Raw genomic sequence first — 22,360 nt, forward strand, 5'->3', positions numbered from 1 at the left:
TCTATACCTACATATTACATATGTCTGTACTTGAGTACATTACAGAGCTAGAGATTAAGACTAGGAGGGAAACTTTGTCAGAAATGAGTCTTGCTGCAATCACAGCTGTAAGGCTATTTTTGAAACAAGGAGGACCAGGACTGGTTTGGAAGAGCACTAAACAAGTTTGGAATTTACCCTGGATCAACTTCTAAGTGACTCCTGTGACTCCTGGAATGTGCTACACAGATAACCACAGAGCTTAGAATAATAGGATGCACAGAAGATGAAGACAGTGAATCACCGCAGGATCAAATCGATCGAGACAACAGGTGGTGGAGTTGCTAACAGCAGAACTCTTGAAGAACAGGTTAGGTAGCAGCAGCAGCAGAAGGAATCTCCCAGTACTGTCCCCAGAAGCAGGGAGCTTAGATAACCACTGACTGAACCTAACTTTCTTTTGATTATCATACTAACAAAGCATGAACTTTGATGAAAGTGGACAACTGCAGCAGTGATAAAATCAGAATTGGCATCAGCAGGCAACAATTTAACATCATACACCATCTCTCCTTCCTTGAAAGACAGATGAAGCTCAACATAATGGACTGAATAACTCAGCAAACTTTTAAAGGGATGGCCCATGAACCCAGCAATGATATCTGTCTGTATGTATTTATATATCTATCTATATCTTTCTATATATCTATACCTATATTTATATCTGTATCTATCTATATCTATAGACACAGAAAAAGTGATAGTATATTGGAAACTGTGGGACCAGCAAATGATGTAAATGGTACAGAATAAGGAGTGGATACTGTCCTGGTTTAGCTGGGAGAGTTATTTTTCTTCTTAGTAGCTGGTGCAGTGCTGTGTTTTAGCTTTAGTCTGAGAACAACACTGATAACACACTAATGTTTGGAGTTGTTGCTAAGTGATGCTTACCCTGATCAAGGACTTTTCAGTCTCTGATGGTCTGCCAATGAGGAGGATCAGGGACAGGACACCTGACCCTAACTAGCCAAAGGGGTATTCATAAAACAGAACATGCCCAGTATGTAAACTGAGGAGAGTTACCTGGAAGGAACCAATCTCTTCTTGGGTTAGGCTAGGTATTGATCAGCAGGTGGTAATTGTATTATGCATCACTTGTGTTTTCTGAAATTTCTTTTTTTTTTTTTTTAATTGTCATTCCCTATTGTAATTATTGATGGCATTCTTTCTAGTATTTTACTTTATTTTAGTTATTAAACTGTTCTTATCTCAACTCATGGGTTTTACATTCTTTCAATTCTCCTCCCCATCCCACCGAGGGAGAGGGAATGAGGGGGCTGAGTAAGCAGCTGAATGATGCTGAGTTACCATCTGGGCTTAAACCATTATATATGAGTCAGGTACTTGAGTGATATCCGAAATCCTGCTGTATGACAGGGGATGTGCTGGGTTACCTCTCAGGATCCCATAGTCCTTTTCTGCCCCAGCAATATGTTTTTGTGGTAGTATAATGATAGACATGGGACTAGCCTCATTTTTCAGGAAAATGGACACAGATTATGAAAGTGTGCATTTGGAGAAGTGTTTGTCTTTTACTCAAGTGTAAACTGACAGTTTTACATTTTAATAACTGAATAAAAGTTTTGGAGTTTTAATGGTTTAGAGCTTGTAGTTACAATATTAGGGTGCTGGGAGTATCATAAAGCGGGTGCTGGGAGTATCATGAAGCAGATGCTGGTACTGCTGGTGGTACTTCAAACACACAGGCATAAAAAAGCCCTGAAAGCATCTCTATTTGCCTGGATGAGGCTGCAATGGCTGCCTGTACATAGAGTCATCTGGAGTCAACTTTTTTGGTGTTTGCAGATGGTGAAGATCAGTCAGACTGGTTGCAAGTGCACTGAGCACAGATTAAAAAGGGCACTGCTGGACAAGGCACTTCATGACACCCATCACCATCAGTCCTCAAATCTCTCGGATGCAAGCAGGGGTTCCTTGTGTGGAGTGAGGATTAGTCCATATAAAGTAGGAGGGGAGATGGGTTTTAAGCTTCAAGGGGAATGCAGCAGAAGATAGGGAAGAAGAAGCTGAAGACACACTATTTTCTGCATGTGCACATGACCTCGCATGAAACTGAGAGCTGTTGTGGCTAACAAATATTGTAAGCTGCCATTGGTACGTGTGGGTGGAATCGAGTAAAACCATCACTGAAGATGGGTGAATTTAGGATCTGCTGTATACATTTTCAATTATCTGTTGCTGACGAGCCTGTCTAGCTATAAAAGCAATCTAATATACAAAAATAAAGTAATGTATAAAAAAAGAGAGCTACAGATGTTCATCAGGGTTAACAAGACAAATAGAATCCTGGCTTTTAAACTGAACAAGTGATGCAGGTTTTACAATGGTATGAAATAGTGTTTTACATTGAATACACTTTTTTATTTTCTAGAAGAGACTATCTGATATGAATTATACCAAGTGAAATTTGAAGTTCATGCTCACAGATAGAATGGGTTTTTTTCTCCTTTTGCTGCTGATGCTATTTACAGTTCACTTCCTGAGACTGGGTTATCAAAGTCACAGCAGAGAAGAGCACAGAAAAGAGCTTGACCTGGTTTGTGTGGAAAATTGCAAAGTTTCCATTCCATTCCACTGAAGCTGAATTAAAACTCTCCTATTAAATAAAATTGATTTTTAGAACATAACAACTATTAGCAGCCCTGACTTTCTCAAGGATTTAACTAACCTTTCTTCACTTTTAATGCCTGTGAGGGAATGTTCTCTGAGGAAACAAAAAAAAAAACCCCATGTTTATCTCCAAATCTGCTTGCATCTTGCTGTGAAATGTCTGTTAACCAAGCAGTGCTGCAGATAGCATATCAGACTGAACAGACCCTGGGAAGATTCTGTCTCCTTCACATAGAAGAGCTCCTGCTCTTAACTTAAGCTAGAAGGAGAGGAGTCACACCAGATTTGTCACAAACCCTTCCTGGATCCCCGTGGGAGAGTGATGTTGGTGTTGAAGCCTGCTCTATAAAAGCAGACTTAAGGGCTGTGGGCAGATGCCTGTCACATCAAATGAGGGTAGTCCAGGCCAGCTCAGACACTTCAAGGAGGGCAAAGTGCATATAATTCATGATTTCTTTTAATGTTGCATTATACATTTAAAAGGAGTTTTGTTTGTTTTGGGGCTTCGTGGGTTTTCTTGGGTGGGTGAAGGGGTTGATTTTTCCTGGGGTTTCTTGGTGCTTTTCAAGGGAAACCGTGCTACAAGTGGGAAAGCAATGGTTGTGCTGACACCGTGTAAGTGGAACGGCGAGCGCGGGCTGGGCGGCGGGTTTGGCCAGGATCAGGGTTAACCTCCCGCGGCGTGTGTCCAGAGGCGGCCGCTTCCCTTCCGCCTTTTTCCTCCTCCCGGCCACGCATCCTCCCGCTGAGTGTCAGGGCTGGATGAGATGCCTTGGCTGGGAAAACGTCACCCAACATTACCTCCTCAGGAAAGGAAGCGTGACGTTCCTTTAGTGGTACCGGCAGAGCCGCTCCCTCATCAAACTTTCCGACGCTCAGCAGACGACGCAGTACAAGGTGCCCCAAGCGGCCCCTCTCCAAACACAGCGGGGACTCCACAGGACGAGAACTCCAGCCCCGGGTCAACCTTGGCTCCGATCCGGCACCGCCCGTGGACGCTGCCGGTGCCCAGCGCCGGGAACCCGCCCAGCGCGGCGCCCATTGGCCGCGCTCCGGCCGCCACCGCCCCGCCGTGGGAAGGGCGGTGCCAGCGTCGGCCCCGGGCCGCCGGCGCGGTCGCGAGGGGGTCGCAGCGGAGCCGGGGCGGCAGCGGTATAGGCAGCAACGGCAGCAGCAGCGTTAGCGGCGGCGGGAGAGGGAGGAGCGCGTCTTGGCAAAGGCACGACGCACCCGTACCCCCGGCCGAAGACAGCGAGCCTCCGCCTGCAAGCCCGGCTGCTTGATCAGGGGAGAGCAGGGTGAAGGACAGACAAACTTAGCTGGCGAACAACCCCAAGCGCCCGCGCCCGCCTTGGGGTTTATTTTTATTTTCTTTAATAGTTTCTAAGAAAAAAAAAAAAGAGTCAAGAGGAAAAGCAATATTACTGTGTTTTCAGCGATCCTTGCCGCGTGTGGAGTTGTTTTTCCGCACACCCCTGACAAACAAAGGAAAAGGGGGAGGGGGACCGCCGCGTTTCGCAGAAGACATGCGTTCAGTCAGGAAGAGGTGGACTGTGTGCACGATAAGTCTCCTCCTCATCTTTTATAAGACAAAAGAAATAGCGCGAACCGAGGAGCGTCAGGAGGCACATCTGACCGGGTAATTATGGGGTGCCGAGCTGGGTGGGCTCCCCGGGGGTCGGTACCGCTGTTTGAGGCCCCACGGGGGTCTCTTCAGGTTCCTCCGTCCGTGGCTGGTCACAGGTCGGGCTGGGGGAAGGTATGGGGGGAGAGGGTGTTGTGCGGGACGGGGTACCACTGCAGAACGGGTTACGAGCGAGTTGAGGTGTCGGAGAACAGTGGCTGGAGGTGAAGGGGACGGGCGGGGGATGCCTGGTGCAGCTCTCCCCCAGCCCCGGTAATAGAACCGTGGAATTCACCTGGCCGAGGCTGGTCTCGGAGGACCAGGCCGGCTGGAGCAGCGGTGGCGGCTGCCGGAGCTCGTTGTGCCTTGTTTCCTGCTTTGGGAGCCTTTGGAGACCCGCGTGCCGAGGTGCGCGGCCGCTGGCAGCTCTAGGTGCTCCTGCCTCTCTGTCCTTAAAGTTTTCCTGGGAGCTGTGCTTAACTTAGTTGCTCCTTGGGGATGTTTGCGGGACACCCCCTTTAGTTCCCGAGGCCCCTCCGATGGAAACTCTTGGTCTGTCGCCGAGACCCTGGTACATATTTTCACTCTCCTACCTGTCTTCGATTGAAAATAAAAGGTGAAAAATCCTTTTCCATGTTTTTGTTTGCATCTCAGCTATCTGTGTTGCAGGTTATGTTTGTGTACGTGCTTGCCTGTATTCCCCAGTTTTCTCCCAACTTCCAGCTGCCCTGTGAAGATGCTGTGTTTACAACCGAGCCTGTTTCCCCTTGGAGTGGTGTAATTTTCTTTCGTTTTCACAGAAGGGATGCATAAATTCCGCGGTGACTTGGTGAATTCAGCAAACGCGGGGAAGGGGTTCACACTTTGTTTGCTTGTGCACACTGACTGAGGGAGATTCGTCCCTGGTGTAAGCCCGTGCCTTGATTTGAAGAGGAGGCATAAGGAGGCTGTGTGTGTACGGGCCTGAAGAAAGCTGGGACAGTAACAACCTACTTCGTGCACTGCGGTTCCCAGTATTAAAGGCAGAAAGTGCATCCCTTTTCCCCAGCCCTTGCCGGAGCAGGGTGTGGGCAGCAGGCCACAACTGGAGACAGCTGTGTGGCAGTGGCCCTGGCACCTCCCCGGAGCAGGGGCTGACCTCGCCTATCTGTCTGCGTTGTTAATGATATGATGTTTGCTTCACTTGGCGCTAAAATATGTTCAGAACTTGCTGCTAACTCCTTGCTCAGCCTGATTGTAAGCCCAGTTCCTGCCGTGATGCTGTGGTATTAGCACGCTTACAAGATGTACCTAAGATTTGGGGTCATAGGTGTGCAAAAATGCATGTGGAAGTAAGTGTGTAAGGGAGATTCAGCATCAAAGATACCCATATATCTTTATATGTATTCCTTTTAGAGGTAGCTACTAAAATGCTTCAGAAATTAGTCACTAGGTAGAACCCATATATATTTGCAGAAACAGAAAAGCCCTCTTCAGTTTGCAATACGTTGTTTTGCATGATCTAATAGGTGCCAAAATGAACTAATGGTTTAATATTAAAGGAAAGAAAATAAATGTATTTAGTTATAAATATGTATATCCTTAACACTTTGAAACATAGCTGTAATGTACTTCTGCCAGGTCATTTACTGATATTTCTACGTTGGTATCAGTGAGACTTCTTGTACAGTCTCATGCTTTGGCTAAAGATACTGGAATATAGTTTCTTTTCCCAGCTTCTCATCCCATCCATTACTGAATGAAGTAGGAAAAAGACCCCCAAGTGCATTACTAGTGTCTGTTGCTACTGTAGATGTTACACTTGCCTTTCTCCTGGGGGAAGGGGTCATGCCATGTGGTTATTTTTGACTGGCCACATGAGCAAGCAAAGTCAGTTTTCTGTGGGATTTTTTTTACTTCCAGAAGTACCAGTAATGTAGAACTGTGAATGTGTGAGGTGGTTATTATTAGTGACACTAATCCCAGGTGAATCCCAGATGTTCAAAAATGGACAATATGCAATTCCAAAGTATGTGCTGTGTTCTCATAGCAAATGTGCTAGGACAGTAATTCTGAAAGCATGCTCTTCTAGATAGTAATGTCCCTTTAAAAGTTAAGTAGTGAAACATGCTTACTGTGTGGAATGCTTGTAATCTGCTGCTGATATGGAATATGCTTGAAAACAGTTATTTGTATTTAATGAACTGCCTTTATGAGAAGATAGGGTCTTACTGTCTGATTGGTCACTGAGGCGATGTAATTCTCAGTGAAGGTTGATACTTGTCAGCCACAAGTTGCTGTCACACTTTGTCAGTCTTTCCTTTACATCAGAGAGGATTTGCAGTGATCCTAGAAGATACAAAGTAGCCCAAATTTATTTCACAGTTGTTTACACAATGAAGTATTTTCAGCAGTAAATTTAGCTTTTTTTTTCCTGTTAGTTTATTTAATATTACCCTAGGTGAATATTAAATACAACAATACCAATAAAAGGGAAAGAATCATGTAAGTGAACACCTTTGTGTTCATTGTAGAACTTTAACTCAAAGTGCCTAGGAACTCCTTTTACTTCCTGACCACATAATTTAGTGTGGTTTTACTGCATATTCTGTAGGTCACTGCAGATTTAAATTGTGACTATGGAAAACAACCATATTTCAAAGGCTGAGGTTCTTTAGGTGTTGGCAACATGTGTTGTCAAGTTTTGTCAACTGTGTTACTGTTCAAGTACTTACTGGATCTTGTTTAACACAACAGAAAATGCAGACATCTCTGTAGTGCTTCTAGACCGACTACTTTGCCTGGAAGTATTTAGGTAATCTACTTTTAGATGTGTAAACTCTATACTGGAAAATATAAGTAATAAATATACTTACAAGCGTTATTCAATTTTCTTAAGGGAAAAACCACTTTAAAATAGCAAAAAGCATCGACTACATTCTGGTTTTTGTTTTTTTTTTTTTTTTTTTTTTCAGGGGCTTGTGCAGCATCTACCATATCCTCAAGTTAGTGATTTAGGTAATTTACATACAGATCTTGTGCCTACGGTTTCCTGAAGTTGTAAGCTTTTCGGTAGGTGGCAGTCTTACCTACTAGTCTGCGCAATGCCGATCTTCAGAGTGCTGGTGTAAAGAGGGTGAGGGAGGGAGTGCTTTGCTAGTAACGCTGGCTTCTTTTTGATGAGGTGTAGAATGTTAGTTTATTAGTTACAGGGCATTTGCAATCACTAAACTCCAAATTTCTGTGCATGAAAGTCTCTTAGTATCAATAGGAGGGAAAGGAATTCTATTAGGCCATCATTATAGAATGTGAACAATTGCTGGTCAAAGGCTTGAAAGTTAACACTTAATTCGTAGTTTAGTACTGGAATATGGAAGTTCAGAATATGTCTCACAAACATAGTAAAGTTTGGGTCACACATCACAATTTGGAATTTATTGTCACACCTATTTCATTATAAGTAAGCTCTTAAATTGCATATTCAAGTATTAGTTACAGATATCCCATATACTTCTCAGAGGTATAGTTTATTTGCTTTGCCAAACACAGAGACAATTCTTTCTTTTTGTTGTGAATAAATACATGTATCACTGGTGCTTGTGACATAACTTTCTTAAAACCAGAGTTAGCCTTTATGTAATTCTATCTTTTCTATATTTCACTGCAGAGATGGTGAATTGAGTTTGAGTAGATCAATGATCAATAGCTCTGATAAGACAATTCGAAAGAGTGGATCCTCAATCTTCCACCATGCTGTAGAAGGCTGGAAAATCAATTCTTCTTTGGTCATGGAAATAAGGTGAGTGTTCTAGATAAAAAGCAGTTCATTTCATATTATCTGTAATTCATTTCATAATGCTTGTAATTTCTGTGGTCTGGAAAACAGTAGTTTGATTTATGGTTGCAGGTAGATGTTTTGTAACTGTATACAGAGTTCAGTGTTAAATGCAAATAAACTACATTAAATTCCAAAGTCAAGCCATCCTTCATAAGAATAAATAAGATGTTTTTATCTGGCTGTGTCAATCAGACCCTTGCAGTCAATATCTGTATGATACATGTCCACGTTTGAGAGAACTTTGCCTCAAGAGAACATTGAGAGAACAAGAGAGAACATTTCTCTAGAACTCTCTAGAACACTCCTGCAGTCTGAGGGGAGAAACTGGCACTTTTGGGACATGATTTCCTCTCATCCTAAAGGTCTGCAATAGAACAGATGTAAGTACCCTGAACATGCCAATTTTTCTCCCTCAGCTACAAAGGGAGCTTAAGGAGTCAAGAGCTAGGATATCAGGTGCTGCAAATCCAACCCTGTCTGTGGCTGGCCCAAGTCATAAGTTCTTATGTTGACAGTGGCAGTATCTTATGCAGGTTTTTTTTTTCTAAATTTTGAGAGGGTGAAAAGAGCCTTAAGGTAATGCTGAGACAGGAAGGAACAATAGCAGAGTTAATGTGAGTTCTGGCGTGTCTTAGTAGTCACAGTGTGTCTACTCACCTTGGGGCCTGAGAAGCAGCAGCTTCCAGTGTTTTTTATTGTAATTATATTTTACCTGTCTTATTTGGGAAGATGGCCAGGAAGAGAAATTTATGGAGCATGGGTTGGCAGTGTGAAGAGCCAGGAACATCACATTCTGTGAAAAACAATAGAAAATACATATTTTTAGCAGAAATCAGGCACGTGGCTGCTCCCCAGACACCTGGGTTTCCTACTGGTCAATGCTTGGTGGTTGCCCTAAAATGCAGCTCAGGAATGGTGTTTCTTCCAGGACCGTCCCTTCTGGTGTAGCCTGTTTGACCAGTGTATGGTTGTTCCATAAAGGCTAAGTTCTCCTCCAAGGCACTCCAGGAAAGATAAGCAGATTTTCTGTATCAGTAACAGTTTTCAAAAATTGTATGCACTTAACTGCCAGTTTAAGTTATAGAAATATAGAGTAGGTTCAGAATAAAACCACTGATATTCCAGATCATAGGTTATAGTTCTGACAAGTAGGAGAAAATAGCATGCTGTGAATTTACTTGTGAAGTAAATTGATTTGGAATTCATTGAGTGACTATAGGTTTAGACAGATAACCCTCTTCAGTCATTTCGTTGAAAAATGAAGTGTCATATTTCAGAATCATGACAATTCATAATTCTACTCAAGCCAAACATCAAAAGAATAAAAATATTGCAATTACTTTTTGATTATAATTGAGAGAAAATTAAGCTCGGGCTTTGTTCATTTTTCACCTGCTCCAAAAGCAAAATACATCATTCAGACAAAGAGGCAAACCAGTAGAGAATGCTTTAGATTTTTTTAAGCCTGTTACAACATGTGTATAATCTCAATCTACTAAAATGATGAGCTTCAAAACTATTTTTTTTCCTTACTGTTGGATTGGGGAAAGTTTTTTAATTTTATAAATCACTAACATGTTCTCAAACAAATGATGTGAATATGTTGTATTTTTTCAGAATTGTACAGTGAAGGTTGTTTTGATTTTTTTTTTTGTCTCTAGAACAATGAAATAAAACATATATCTTGTACACTGGTTAAGCAGTCAAGCTTTCACTTTATCAGCATAATGATTTTTCTGTACAGTAGATAGCATATTGCTGAGGTTATTTAGATGTCCACGTTGCTAGTCGTGTTTTGAGCTGAAATGGTTATACCATCATGAACACTGGGGCAGAGAGCAGATGTTTTTGCTGAACCAGTAAAAGCTTTTAGATTATGTGACTTTGGGCCAGAATTTTACATGAACTATGTGAAATGAATCACTGCTACCAGAGAGTACTATTCTTTCCAGAAATCCTTTTTGCTAGTGCGCATATCATACTCAGTTATGGCACTCAGCAGTGAGGAATGGAAGTTTGGCATGCTCTTACCTGAGAAAGTAGTCCCCTATGATAATTGTTGCACTCTGGTGTCGACTAATCGATGAATTCTTTCAGTTTTACAGGCAGTTTGCTATACACCTTTCTTCCTTGTCACAGCAGTAAGAAGCATCTTAGCTGTAAATATTTTTACACTTACAGACGTATCATCAGGACTAACTTCCATTGTGTCTAGCAATGTCTTAGAGTGTTCTCATAGTTAAACTAACTGTTCAGCTCTCCAAAGTACATTACATGCACTGCGTAGACTGTGAAGATGATTTATACTCTATTATTGCAACTGTAAATGTGAACAGTGATGTTCTTGTGGTGTAAGGTTGACAACAGCAAATAACAGTAAGAGTGAAAAAAAAAACTAGTGCCTGTTGAATAATGTATAAAAAGGTATTGGTTCTTAGCAGTGGAGAAGTAATTCGTGAAACCATTAGTGTACAGCATAAAGACATTTCATAAAAGTTATAATAAATGGTGTAAATGGCAGCTGGTTTTGAGTCTTATGCCAGTTTGACAGCCACATTAGCAATTTTAAAACATAGAAGATATTTGATAGTTTTGCTTTGTGTAAGGGCTGTTGATCACTGTTATGGCTGTACCTCCTTGGCTGGCAGCTGGAATATTATGCTTTGCTATTTGCTTTGTTGACCATGGGCATCATCTCTGGACATCTTAATTTTGTTCAGGCTATTGACCAGTCTGTCAGCCTCAAAAGTCATATGAATTCTTGATGAGACCAGGCTCAGGCAGGAGTCAATGAGTGGAAAAGCTCCTTCATGGCAGGGAGGTTGGATCTAGATGATCTTAAGGTCCTTTTCAACCCTAACTATTGTATGATTATATGATTCATTAGAATCCCTTGGAGGGGATGAAAAGCTTTCATCGGTCACAAGATGTTCTTTGTGACTTTGAAGCCATTAGTGTCAGCCTGTGGAATATACCAGCGATTTTGAGAGGGCAGCAGGCTCTTAGGGATGTTAAGCAGGCTTTAGAAGAGAGAGCTAGAATTTCTGTAATTCAGGTGGAAATTACAGGTATTATTAATTACTTGAGACTGTAACAAATTTGCTGCCTTGCCAATCATGATTTGTCTTGTAATTTTTCTAACTGATGTTACATTCTGCTTGACAACAACTTTAAAGAAAACTTAGTAATGCCTGTGCCTGAGGGAAGACACAAGACTGCTTGTTTGGCTCCCTTTCTGTCTGAAAGATTTCAGTCATGAAAAGGAGAGAGAATCTGCTACCTGCAAGGTTTTGTGTCTTAAGTCCTTCCTACTTGCTGTAGCAATGTGAAGGTTTTGCAGTTATGGAAATCAGGAAATTTCAGTTGTATTTAAGGCTGTACTCTCAGAAATGAGACATTTAGCTGAGATATTACAAATCTGTCTGAGGATGTCTTTCACACAGGACTGATGCCAGCACATCTGTGACTTTTCAGTATGTGACTTTCTTCTTTGCCTTATTTTTGATTTAATGTAGGCATTTATGTTGGAAGAAGCAGGTGAAGGTTTTGAGTTGCAGGGAAAGGCAAAAAAGAAAAAAAAGATGTTGAGGATGCATTTAATCACTTTGCAGTGTAACAGAGAACTCAAGTGAGTGGAAATTTCCTGTCAGAAAAGGATGGGAACTCCTAAGATGTTAACAGCATCAGAGAAAAGTGCAACTTCCTTCTTAGAAAGGTTCAGATTATTATCACTGTTTATCTTTCAAGTTAATATAAACCAGCTATGATAACTCCCTGAAGTGTAAGCAGTAAATACTGAAGTGGCATTGGAGCAGTACAATTGCTGTGAAGCTTTTGAAATAACAGTTTGGGGCTATTTGCACTGTTTTCTTCAGGGCTTCTTTGTCTTTGAGACATGCAGACTGGGCCTTTCTTATTGTTAGTTACAGTAAACCTTAAAGGGTTTTTGCCTCTTTAGACCCTTTCCTCAACTGAAAGGTCAGTGCTCACTGCAAGTTGGAGTAATTAACACTTTTGAGCCTTTCCTTTGACTCTGAATTGCTTAACTTTATGAAAAGGTGACATATGGCTGGCCTTCATATGGTAAGCAGTAGTTGAGTCATGCTCAGTTTAAAAGCCCTCTTTTCATTTTGCATCCCCACTGAAGTTTTGTGCTAGTAGTTGCTTCAGCCTAGTGACCTTTGTGGTCAAGGGAGAATAGGATGCCCTAAAGGGCATGAAGAGGGCTAGAACTGGAACTTATGTTTGTGGGGTCCTCTCTGGCCTAGGGAATGCCAGGAACTTTTCCACAGTTAGCTGAAGTTAGGCATTTTTTTTAACCAATCCAAATTGCGGGTTGGACTAGATTACCTTTTAAGTCCCCTTCGGACCCAAACTATTTTATGATTCTTATACTGCTTCCCTTGAAGGGGTGTTCTTAAAACTCCCTTTCAGTCAGATTAAAGGCAGCCATCTTCAAGGGCAGGCTGTGACCTTGTGTTACCAAACAGTTTGTTCTTTTGGGTTTTTTTTAATTAAACTGATTCAGCTGGCTAAAGGTATGCCTTACCTAGGTTGTAGTTCTTGGTGATTTAAAGGATGAGAGCTTCCAGATGGGGAGTGCAAAGCAGTATCTAGACTTCCTAGGGTTAAAAAGTCAAATTGCTTAAAGACCTATGTGAATCAGTCGAAGTCTGCAGGAGAGCAACAAGAGGGGTAGACATCTACAGCACACGACTTGTCCAGTAAAGAAAAACTGAAAAATGGATGGCTTCTTAGCATCAGGTAAATGAAGGATACTGCCAAGAGTAAGGAATAGTCTGTCCTCCAAAGGCAAGTTATAAGGCTTTATTCCATTTGCTGTGGGAAAGACCAGAGCTAGCATGAGCAACATTGTGCCGCTGGTTTGGGAAGCATTGACACAGACTTCATGGGGAGTTTGCTGAGTCCCCACCACAGGAAGTTGTTAGGAATATGTTAGATAGACATAGGCTGGGGTTGATATACTGTAGAATCATAGAATGGTTTGGGTTGCAAGGGACCTTAAAGCTCATCCATTTCCAGCCCCCTGCCATGAGCAGGGACACATGCTATACCAGATTGCTCAAAGCCCCTTCCAACCTGGCCTGTGTATATAGATAAAGGCACATACTCAGTGGGGGCAAAGTGTGGGCTGGGTAATCACTTAGTCCATCTCTGTTTCCATAACATGGTTGCTTCCAAGCTAGCCCAGCTCTCTTGGGTACTGTGGATGTACTTGAGGGGTGTCCCCCTCATGGTTGGGGTCCATTGAAGTCCAGATGCTCCAGCAGTGAGGATATGTGGCATTGTCTTATTCAAAACAAATTATTTTCTCAGGGAAAGTGTTGAAGATCATATTTCAGTGTTCTTGACAATATATAAAAATAATACATTCATTTGTAATGTTAAATATTTAAGTGATTTAGTTTTGTTCCTTAATCCACACATGTGAGGCAGGTGAGAGAGAGTTTAGCCTTGTATAATAGTTGTGTAGTGCAAAGACTACAGTACAAAATAAACCCAGGAAAATTCACATAAACAAAAGAATGTCACCGTGTTACCCCAGAGCAATGTGTATTTACAGCATTTGGAAAGCTTTCAGAGCATTTTCAATGCTGTCTGTTACATGTACTTTATCAGATAACTGGGAGTTGTAGTTGGTATTTAAATATTATGAACATCTGTTTTTGGTTACAAAAGCAGAACCTTAGATCAACCACAGATAGTGACACCGTGTTTCTGTGAGTCACATAAACATGTTGCACACATTTGCCTGGGGGAGCCACATCTGCCTCTCCTGCCCACAGGGGGTTCAGGCAACACCCTTAATACAGTTTTATTTGTCAAAACAAAGCTTGAAGACCAGTTCAAAGAAAACAACTTCTTTACACATTTTAGCTTAAGGTTGCAGAACACCTCTGCTTCAGGGTTTATTAAAAATCATGCTAGATTTTTCTTCTTCTAACACAGCTTACTTTTGAATTTCATATGCAGCTGGATGTGGGTTAGCACTTATTTTAAATTATTTTGGCAGGTCCGTTTAATCAGAATAACCTTGTTGTGCTATTTCCAATGCTCCTTGTGGGACAGAACAGAGGTTTAAGCAAGTTCTTATTATTAGCCAGCATCGAGACTGACTGAGACACTCATGTATGTACTTTCAGTTTTTGTCATATCCCTTGGTATTTTTTTTTGTCACAGCACTTAAATGAAAAAGGGAAGTACTACTATCCCCATGGTACAGATGAGTCAGTAGCACAGAGGAGCTTAAAACAATAACATGAAGTCTGCATTTTTAATTGTATATTTTTCAGTATTAAAAGATATCTGGATACAGTCAAATTAATCAAAATATTTTCATGTCAGAATTATTTTGCATCTCTTATACAAGGATTTTTATGTGTACTGTAATACCTGTGCATACATTTAATTGAATGCACTACTGAAAACTTAGGTAAGAAAATAGATGAGAAGTACTAAACTAAGACTCAGTGACTTTTGCCCATCTCAATATTTTATTGAAAAATAAGTTCCTTAGACATCTGGAAATTTCAGCTCTGTGAAATAAGTGGCTAATTAATTCAGATCCACTTGAAACTCTGGAGGACTTATATGAGCATGTGTGAGCACATAAATAATTAAGCTTTTACTGTAACCAAATTAATAGTGGAAGCCAAGGTGCTTTTATTTGCTTGGCACTGTTTGCATAACTTCACTGCCTTCCTCTTATGTTTTAAAATAATACACAAGATACTCTATTCATGCACAAATGTTGCTATTTGTTTGCTAACAGAAACAGTATTAGGATCATTCATTCTATGTATCAGGAATGGGTGCTTCAGATTATTAAAGTAAATCTTCTGGTGATCACATGTGACTTCTTTTATGCAAAGCCCAAGGATTCTGTGTATTTCACGGTTTCTTTGGTTTTTTGAGTTTCATTTGTGGTCACCCCTTCTCATGTCAGAGTGCATGTGAAGTGAGTCCGGATATTCAGCTGATGCTATTGAAAACTTTACATGCCTTCATCTTGTCCTTAACTGTCACAGCTCTTATAGCTATGTTCTTAGGTAATGAATCATTTTAGTATTTTGTAATACTTCTAGATTGGCCAATTCCTTTTTTCTTGCTCTTTCCCATTGTCATGGGTTCAGCAGTAGCTCATGCTCTGCCAGGGAGGAGGGAGAGATATGGCGCCTGGTCTGGGCTAGTCGGGGAGGTATTCCATACCACAGCACGTCCTGCTCGGGGAGGGGACTGGAAGCTGGCCAGGAGGGGAGGGGTTAGCTCGCTCCTCTGTGCTGGGCTCGCAGAGGGAACTGGAAGCTGGCCAGGAGGGGGGGTGGGAGCTCTCTCTCTTCCAGGCTGGCCTCGTGGCAGCAGGTGGTATCGTATTCTCTCTCCCTGTTTGTCGTCTCTAACATTGATTTGTTATTGGTACCGGTAGTTATTTCTGTTATACCTTGATTGCTGGACTGATTTTACCTCAATCCGTGGGAGTTGTTTTCCTCCGGCTCTCCTTCCCATCCCTCCGGGAGTGGGAAGGTGAGGGGGGGAGGGGAAACAAATGGGGAACTGTGCAGATTTAGTTTAAACCACGACACCCATTTTGTATTAATTTCTGTATCTCTTGTAGATTGTCCACAAAATGAAGCTTAACACAAACCCATGGAGAGACTTTCAACTTATAGGTTGAAGTGAAGTCTTCATCTGCCTTTTGCCTGGTCTTACCAAAAGCTTTAGATGCTCAGGATTTTAAGACTGTTTATCCTTCTCAATTTTTCTGGGTCCTTCTTATGCTTCAGCACAAGCTGACTTTGGTCTGAAGCAGCTTCATTCATACATGACAGGTGTAACAGACAGGCCCAGACAGCCTCTTCTTTCTTTTGCTCTTTTTATTTTTTTTGTCAAAGTTTAGTAAACACGAGGAAGCACTTAAAAATATTTTTATCATGTTTCACTTCCTCTGTGGCTTATAAGATCAGTTTCAGGGTATTTTGTATCACTGGTTGCAAGGTTCAGACATACTCTTTCCTCTTGAGGCAATGACACAAGAGTTGGTTGATGAGGATAGTGTTCCAATAGTTCATCCTTTTTTACTTGTGAGGGATTATTTCCCCTTTATGTCTCTGAGTCAGTGTTGCAACTGCTAGTGACATCTCTAGTTACCTTTTCCTGTTTTCATGTTCTCTAAGGAACTTCTGCTCTAGAAGCTTATTACATAAAAATAGCACTCTCTTACTAAACGAAATATTTGTTCCGGTTTAAATTCCACCTCACCTGCTGACAGCTGTGAAAAAATACAAAGTTCTTGTTTTTCTGCTTGTCTTGTTAGAGTTGCAGAAGCTGAAGTTCCTATTTGAATTAACAGGTAGTGAACCCTGCCCCAGCTCAGCACTCCGTATCTCTTCCTTAAGTGTATTCTGCATCAGTATGTATTTCAGTTCACATGTGATCTTTATGTGTCTTCATAAACAAACATGCTTTGCAGAGCAGGGGTTAGCACCAGTTTGTAAGGTTTAGTTTATTTGTATCCCTGATCTAGCAGTGGCTTCTGCAACTCTGACATGTACTACTTTTCAGCTTTTTACAGCAAGGATAGGTGTGTACTGAAAACTGCTCAACATGACCAGTGCAAGTGTATCAGTCATTATATAGTTGCAGTCATTAAAAGTGTCTTTTTTCAATTTAGTGTGTGTGGTTTTTTAGAACCATACCCCCGCCCCACCCTCTAGTCCCCCGCCCCCGTACAATTACTGTGACTTTTTCTGTTGACATTTAAGTAGACATTCTTCATCTGTTACTTGCTGTGTACTGATAGTATACAACTGTTTCATTACTGTAGTTCTCTTGACCTAGGCTGTTAAGCCTTCATCTTGTCTGAACCCAACTAATAGTTAATTAATTGCAGAGAAGAAAGATAAAAGATGTGCTAACCTGATCATTAAAGCAGTGATGGAGTTTGTGTTTCTGAGTTCAACTAACAGCTTGACTAGACCTTGAGCTGCATTAGTTTAATTTGCAGTATATTTTTAAGTTAATCTTGCTGAAATTGGTACAAAAGACTGTGGGTGTTTGTATTTCAAGTTAATTAGGATAACTTTGGCTGAACTTCAGTTAATTAGGATCAAGTTTACACTAAACTGAATATGTTTTCTTATGGTAAAATAAGAATCTATAAGAAAACATGGGTATTCCTAAACCAAGATGATTTCTGAGAGATGAGATGGTAGTGAAGCATTTATTTCTTAAATCATGAATACCTCATATATTTAACTATGTTTCTGATTTTATTTCAAACATGTGTTTATTCCAAAGTTTTGGAGAATACTCAAAAATAGTATGCCTTCCAATTTCCAAAATTGTCTTCCCTTGGTCTCTCAGTGCCTTTATAGAAGGTCATTAAGCTCTATCACTGTAGTATTTATATGTCATTGTATAACAAAGATTTCAGCTCTGTCCTAAAGCTTGGCTCTAACTCCATCCTAGAGCACGAGAAATTACTCCTTAGTCTGTCTGACACTCTCTGCCCTCTGCTTTACCTTATATGCACTGTACTGTCTGTATTACTTAATAGTATTACTTAATAGATAGACTCCACATGGGCAGTGAGCGCTGTGTTTTATCTCTGCATTTTTCAATCAACACAGAAAGAACATTCTTCGATTCTTGGATGCTGAAAGAGATGTATCAGTGGTCAAAAGCAGTTTCAAGCCAGGAGATGTAATCCATTATGTACTGGACAGACGTCGCACCCTTAACATTTCTCAGGATTTGCACAGCCTTCTCCCTGAAGTTTCCCCAATGAAGAATCGCCGATTTAAAACCTGTGCTGTTGTTGGGAATTCTGGTATCCTTCTGGATAGTGGATGTGGAAAAGAGATTGATAGCCATGACTTTGTAATAAGGTGAGTTTTCATCTGCTGTTGAAGGTACAGCTTGCTATGTTCATTGGAGAACAGCTGGGAGAAGTGTTTTAATTTCAGATTTCAGGCAGTATTTGAAACTAATCTGATATGATATTCTTTACTGTGTGATTCTGCAAATTTAAATACGTGCTCGTAGTGTTGACAAGAGGATCATTTTTACAGTGAAAATAACAGGCACCAGAGGAGAGAGGTTTGTGCTAGTATTTTTGCTGTTTGTTTGTTTTATTCCAGACAAAATAAATAATATTCTTATTAAGGCCTTAGTAGAACAAATGCGAAATGTTTTATCTTTAAAAAATACTCTTTCTTAGCTCTTGACTGATAAAGATGGCCTGTTGTAAATTACTGCATTACTACATTACTTAGGTGCAGCATGGGGTAAAATTTCAGTGTGATCTGTTGATGTTGAAGCAGATGGCTGCCATTCAGGTAATTGGAAGTCACACATCTAAATCCTTTCATATTGCTCTAAAAATGTATCCCTGCAGTTTGGGAAAAAAATTATACTTCACTTGTTAATTCATTCTTCAAACACACACAATAGAATACCTTTGGATTTCACATGTTAATAGGAAATAAGGAGGAATGCCTGGCCTTATTTGACAGCCTGGCATTATATTTATATAGAGAAAGGTGGGCAAAAGATGGGTTCTTTTGCTTTTGAAGCAGAAGTTTTGATTGGTTTGGTTTGAGTAAGGGTGAAAGAGCAGAAAACAGAGGGGCAGTGACAGAAAACAGTTTAGAAATAGTTGTTATTGCAAGTAATTTGCTTTTCCTTTTCTCATGTTGAAGGAGAATGGTTGCAAAAGAGCTATAAAAAGGCTATGGAAAAAAAAATAATAGTTTTTCAGTACATAAATCAAAACAGAATATACTCATAAAAGTTGCATTTTATTTGAAAAGTGTACTAGCAAGTGGCAACTGAAACAGTAACACACCACTCTTTCATTTTCCTTACTTGTTTTGCTTGTACCACTAGTCTTTAAAATTAGCATCTTTATTGCAGAAGAAATCCCAAAATGCATACCACATTTTTAAACCACATTTAGCCTATGACATTGTTTATACCCTTTCAGAGATTAAATGTGATTCATTTAACAGGACTATAGAAAAATTTAGATACTAGGTTTTTCAGATGAAATTTTCTTTCAAAAGGCAAGCAGCATGTTTTTTACTTAAGTCATGTGGTGAATTTCTTTGAAGCCATCTCCATGCTGTTCCTTATATTTTAACTAGCCATGAAGCTAGGTGATGATATCTGATAGGGGATTTTAACTAAAGCCGTGTGGAGTAAAGGTATCCTTAAAGATTCATGTATGAATAAAAGAATGGTAAAGCTTAATAGGAACATCAGGAAGTTATTGTTGCTGCTTAGTTATTTAGACTGGAGGAACATCTTGTATTTGGTGTGACTAGTGCAATGATCAGGCTGATGATACTGTGGGTAATAAACTTGGTCAGGTAAGGAACAGAGTTCTTGACACTGTGGCTCGTAGAGAATTTTAATACAGTGACATTTTTGGGTTCACAAATCAAAGTTAAAACATTTTAGAAATTCACAGATTATCTCATAAGTTAAACTGTATGATATTAGAATTATGGTATCAAAATGTACCATGATACTCTGTTACCCTCTGCTTTCAGCTGATTTCTCTACAAGTAAAATGCACTTATTCTACTCACCACCTGATGCTGTTCTGAAAAGCATTTGCTGTATGTACTGCATGCAATTAGGTGAGCAATATCTTTGCAGCATCTCCTGGTGCCAAGTGCATTATGCCTATGTGCTGTGACAAGTATGTCATACTGTTTTGGTTAAATATATCATACAGTTGATTTTAATAGTACTGTATGTTCTTTTTGAGATCTGAAACAAAGAGTGTGGTTTTGAGAGAGTTGTTTCTTAAAGTAGTAGTTCTAATGTTAGTTCTGACACCAACAATACCATTAATTTAGTGAGAATACTGATAGTGAACATCTGAGAAAGTGAAGAGGACACAACAGGCATCCAGCAGTATGTGCATTACAGTACAATAGACTATCGTGAATCTTAATGCTCCGGTAAATGTGGTATAAAGATGTTAGCAATAACTGATAAAGACACAGGGTAAATGCGTTATTAAGGGTAAAGAAGATTGTCACTACCAAGTACTTAAAGTCATTTGTTTGCTTGTATCTGTCAATGTCTTTGAAACTAATCCAAAGCTCTGGTAACTGTCTATCTACCTTTTATACGTTCATGCCTATTCAGTGCCTTCTATATAACAATGTCTCTCAAAGAACATTGATCAAGTATAGACGCTGGATAATTAGAATACACCTATTATGAAAAATGTTTAAAAATAGGCACCTAAACTAGAGTCAGTAAATATGCCTGCAAGCCAACATACAATTCTGTCAGGAAATTTTACAAGTAAAACAGTGCAATTCTTCTTCAGCCATCCTTGTGCCACTGTTTTCTGTCCCCTTGTTAATAAATAAATTTGTTGATTTATCCTGTGCAAAGAGGAAGATAATCTGACTTCCTCTTTGATGTCTTGGTTTTGCGGAAAAGCAATTGTGATATGAGCAGAAGACAGGATACCTGTTCAGGAAGCAGGAAAGTCAGATCTTCTAATCATATCATGGAGCCATGGTTGCTCATTTAAAGGGAATAATTTCAGTTTCTCTATTAATAGTAATATATGAGCCAAGAGTGGTAGTAGCTTCTTTCTTCCCTATTGTTCCTTTAGCTGGTAGGGAAAAACAGGCATAAATTTGTCAATGTTAAAAGATTTAGGATATTAATGTACTTATATTCTGGAGCTTCTGTTTCTGTAACTTGTTTCAGCTTTTATGTCCAAGTATTTTATACACATTGCTTGGATCACAAGCATTGTGCCAGCGGAGCCTGCAGATACCTTGAAAGCAAAGTTGTCTTAAAAGACTTATTTTAAAGCATGATTATTTCCTTAAAAATGACATTTCAGTATACCATGGCTAGCTCATTAGACCTTTTTCAGCTCTCAACTGTGGCAACTCTATTCCTACAAATTATTACACTACACTGAAACATTAAATGAAAGCAGAAGAAAGCCATTGTCTTCAGATGTTTTTGCACAGCCATTAAGGTGCCTGAGGAAAGGGGAGCACCAGTGTTAGCTGTTTGGTGTTTCCTGTCAAGTTAGACATGGATGGCTTCCACCTCAGGGGAACCTTGGAGAAGGCCTGACTTATTGTGACTACATTTTCTGGTTTTGGCCTCACATCACCTCTTCTTCAGCTGCTAGAAGGGTCCTTGCATGACCACTACTCCAGGCCCCTCACCATGGAGTGAAAGCTGATAGAGATATCTTCTTACAAAGTCAATCTTTTCCTCAGATACTAGGTAGCACCTGGTGCTACTTATGCTGGTAAACCACAGTAATGGATATCTTCCATAAGAGTTTAGAATTCCAACTTTGCTGCAATTTCTTTAAAGAGAAGTTGATTCTTAAGTGGGTGATGTGGGTGAAGATGTAAGGACAGAAGTTTAGAAGGCTCAAAAAAACAGCTGTAGTTTTATGAGGAGCCAAAAAGGTATACAGAACATGTGAGAATCCATACATTTTACTAATCATTAGATTCAGCAGGGGAAAATTGGAGGTTTGTGCCTGGGTTTTTTTTGTAAATCTCCCTTTTTAGCAGTAGATGTGTGTGAAATTTAATACAGTGCTTTGCTGATGCATACCTTTATTTGAAGAACTGGGTGCAGTTTGATCTTAAAATGTCAAGAATCTTTGAATTCAAGGTTACAATTTTGATTCGTACAGGAATCTAGTTATGAACCTGAATATAAAAGCTTGCAGACTATTCAAGAAAGTATGTGTGTTACCAGTATTAGTTTAAGTAATGCCTTATGTTTCAGAAAAGTTTAATATTATGTTCTCCAGCAACAATCTTATTTTAATTTTTTGGCTTCTCAGAGTGTATGTAATTATTATTGTGCAATGGATATTTTTGGCTTTGGACAAGGAGGAGATATTAATGAAACAAGGCATGTTTCTGCAGCAGTTTTGTGCAGCTTGGGCTTTAGAGTGGTTTCTAAATATTTATTTCAACCAATAAACTCAAGTGCACAGATTGTGAAAAGATTAGCAAGTGTACAGATTCGTGCCCAGTTCTTGTATTATTACTGTATGAACATTTGACATGTTCTCAATGTCAAATAAAATGGAAATAGTTATCACTTTAACTCAAACAAATTTTCATGGGTTTTATTTAGAATGAACATGAAAATACTGGTATATGGTCCATGAATGTTATGTATTGGACATTTGCATGCATATACATGGAATTTAT

General features: G+C 40.0%; 1 protein-coding gene across 1 annotated transcript in view; it reads left to right on the top strand.

The window, feature by feature from the left end:
* Window positions 1-4,141: 4,141 nt before the first annotated feature.
* The window catches only part of ST8SIA4 (ST8 alpha-N-acetyl-neuraminide alpha-2,8-sialyltransferase 4), a 50,732-nt gene continuing 32,513 nt past the window's right edge, over window positions 4,142-22,360 (top strand). The window contains exons 1-3 of the mRNA XM_005143441.3: window positions 4,142-4,309; window positions 7,941-8,072; window positions 17,762-18,019. Of these exons, the coding sequence (XP_005143498.1) occupies window positions 4,197-4,309; window positions 7,941-8,072; window positions 17,762-18,019 (503 nt within the window). The 5' untranslated portion in view covers window positions 4,142-4,196. The remainder of the gene's footprint in view (window positions 4,310-7,940; window positions 8,073-17,761; window positions 18,020-22,360) is intronic.

This window comes from Melopsittacus undulatus, chromosome Z, assembly GCF_012275295.1.
Source record: "Melopsittacus undulatus isolate bMelUnd1 chromosome Z, bMelUnd1.mat.Z, whole genome shotgun sequence".
In the NCBI taxonomy this organism is placed as follows: domain Eukaryota; kingdom Metazoa; phylum Chordata; class Aves; order Psittaciformes; family Psittaculidae; genus Melopsittacus; species Melopsittacus undulatus.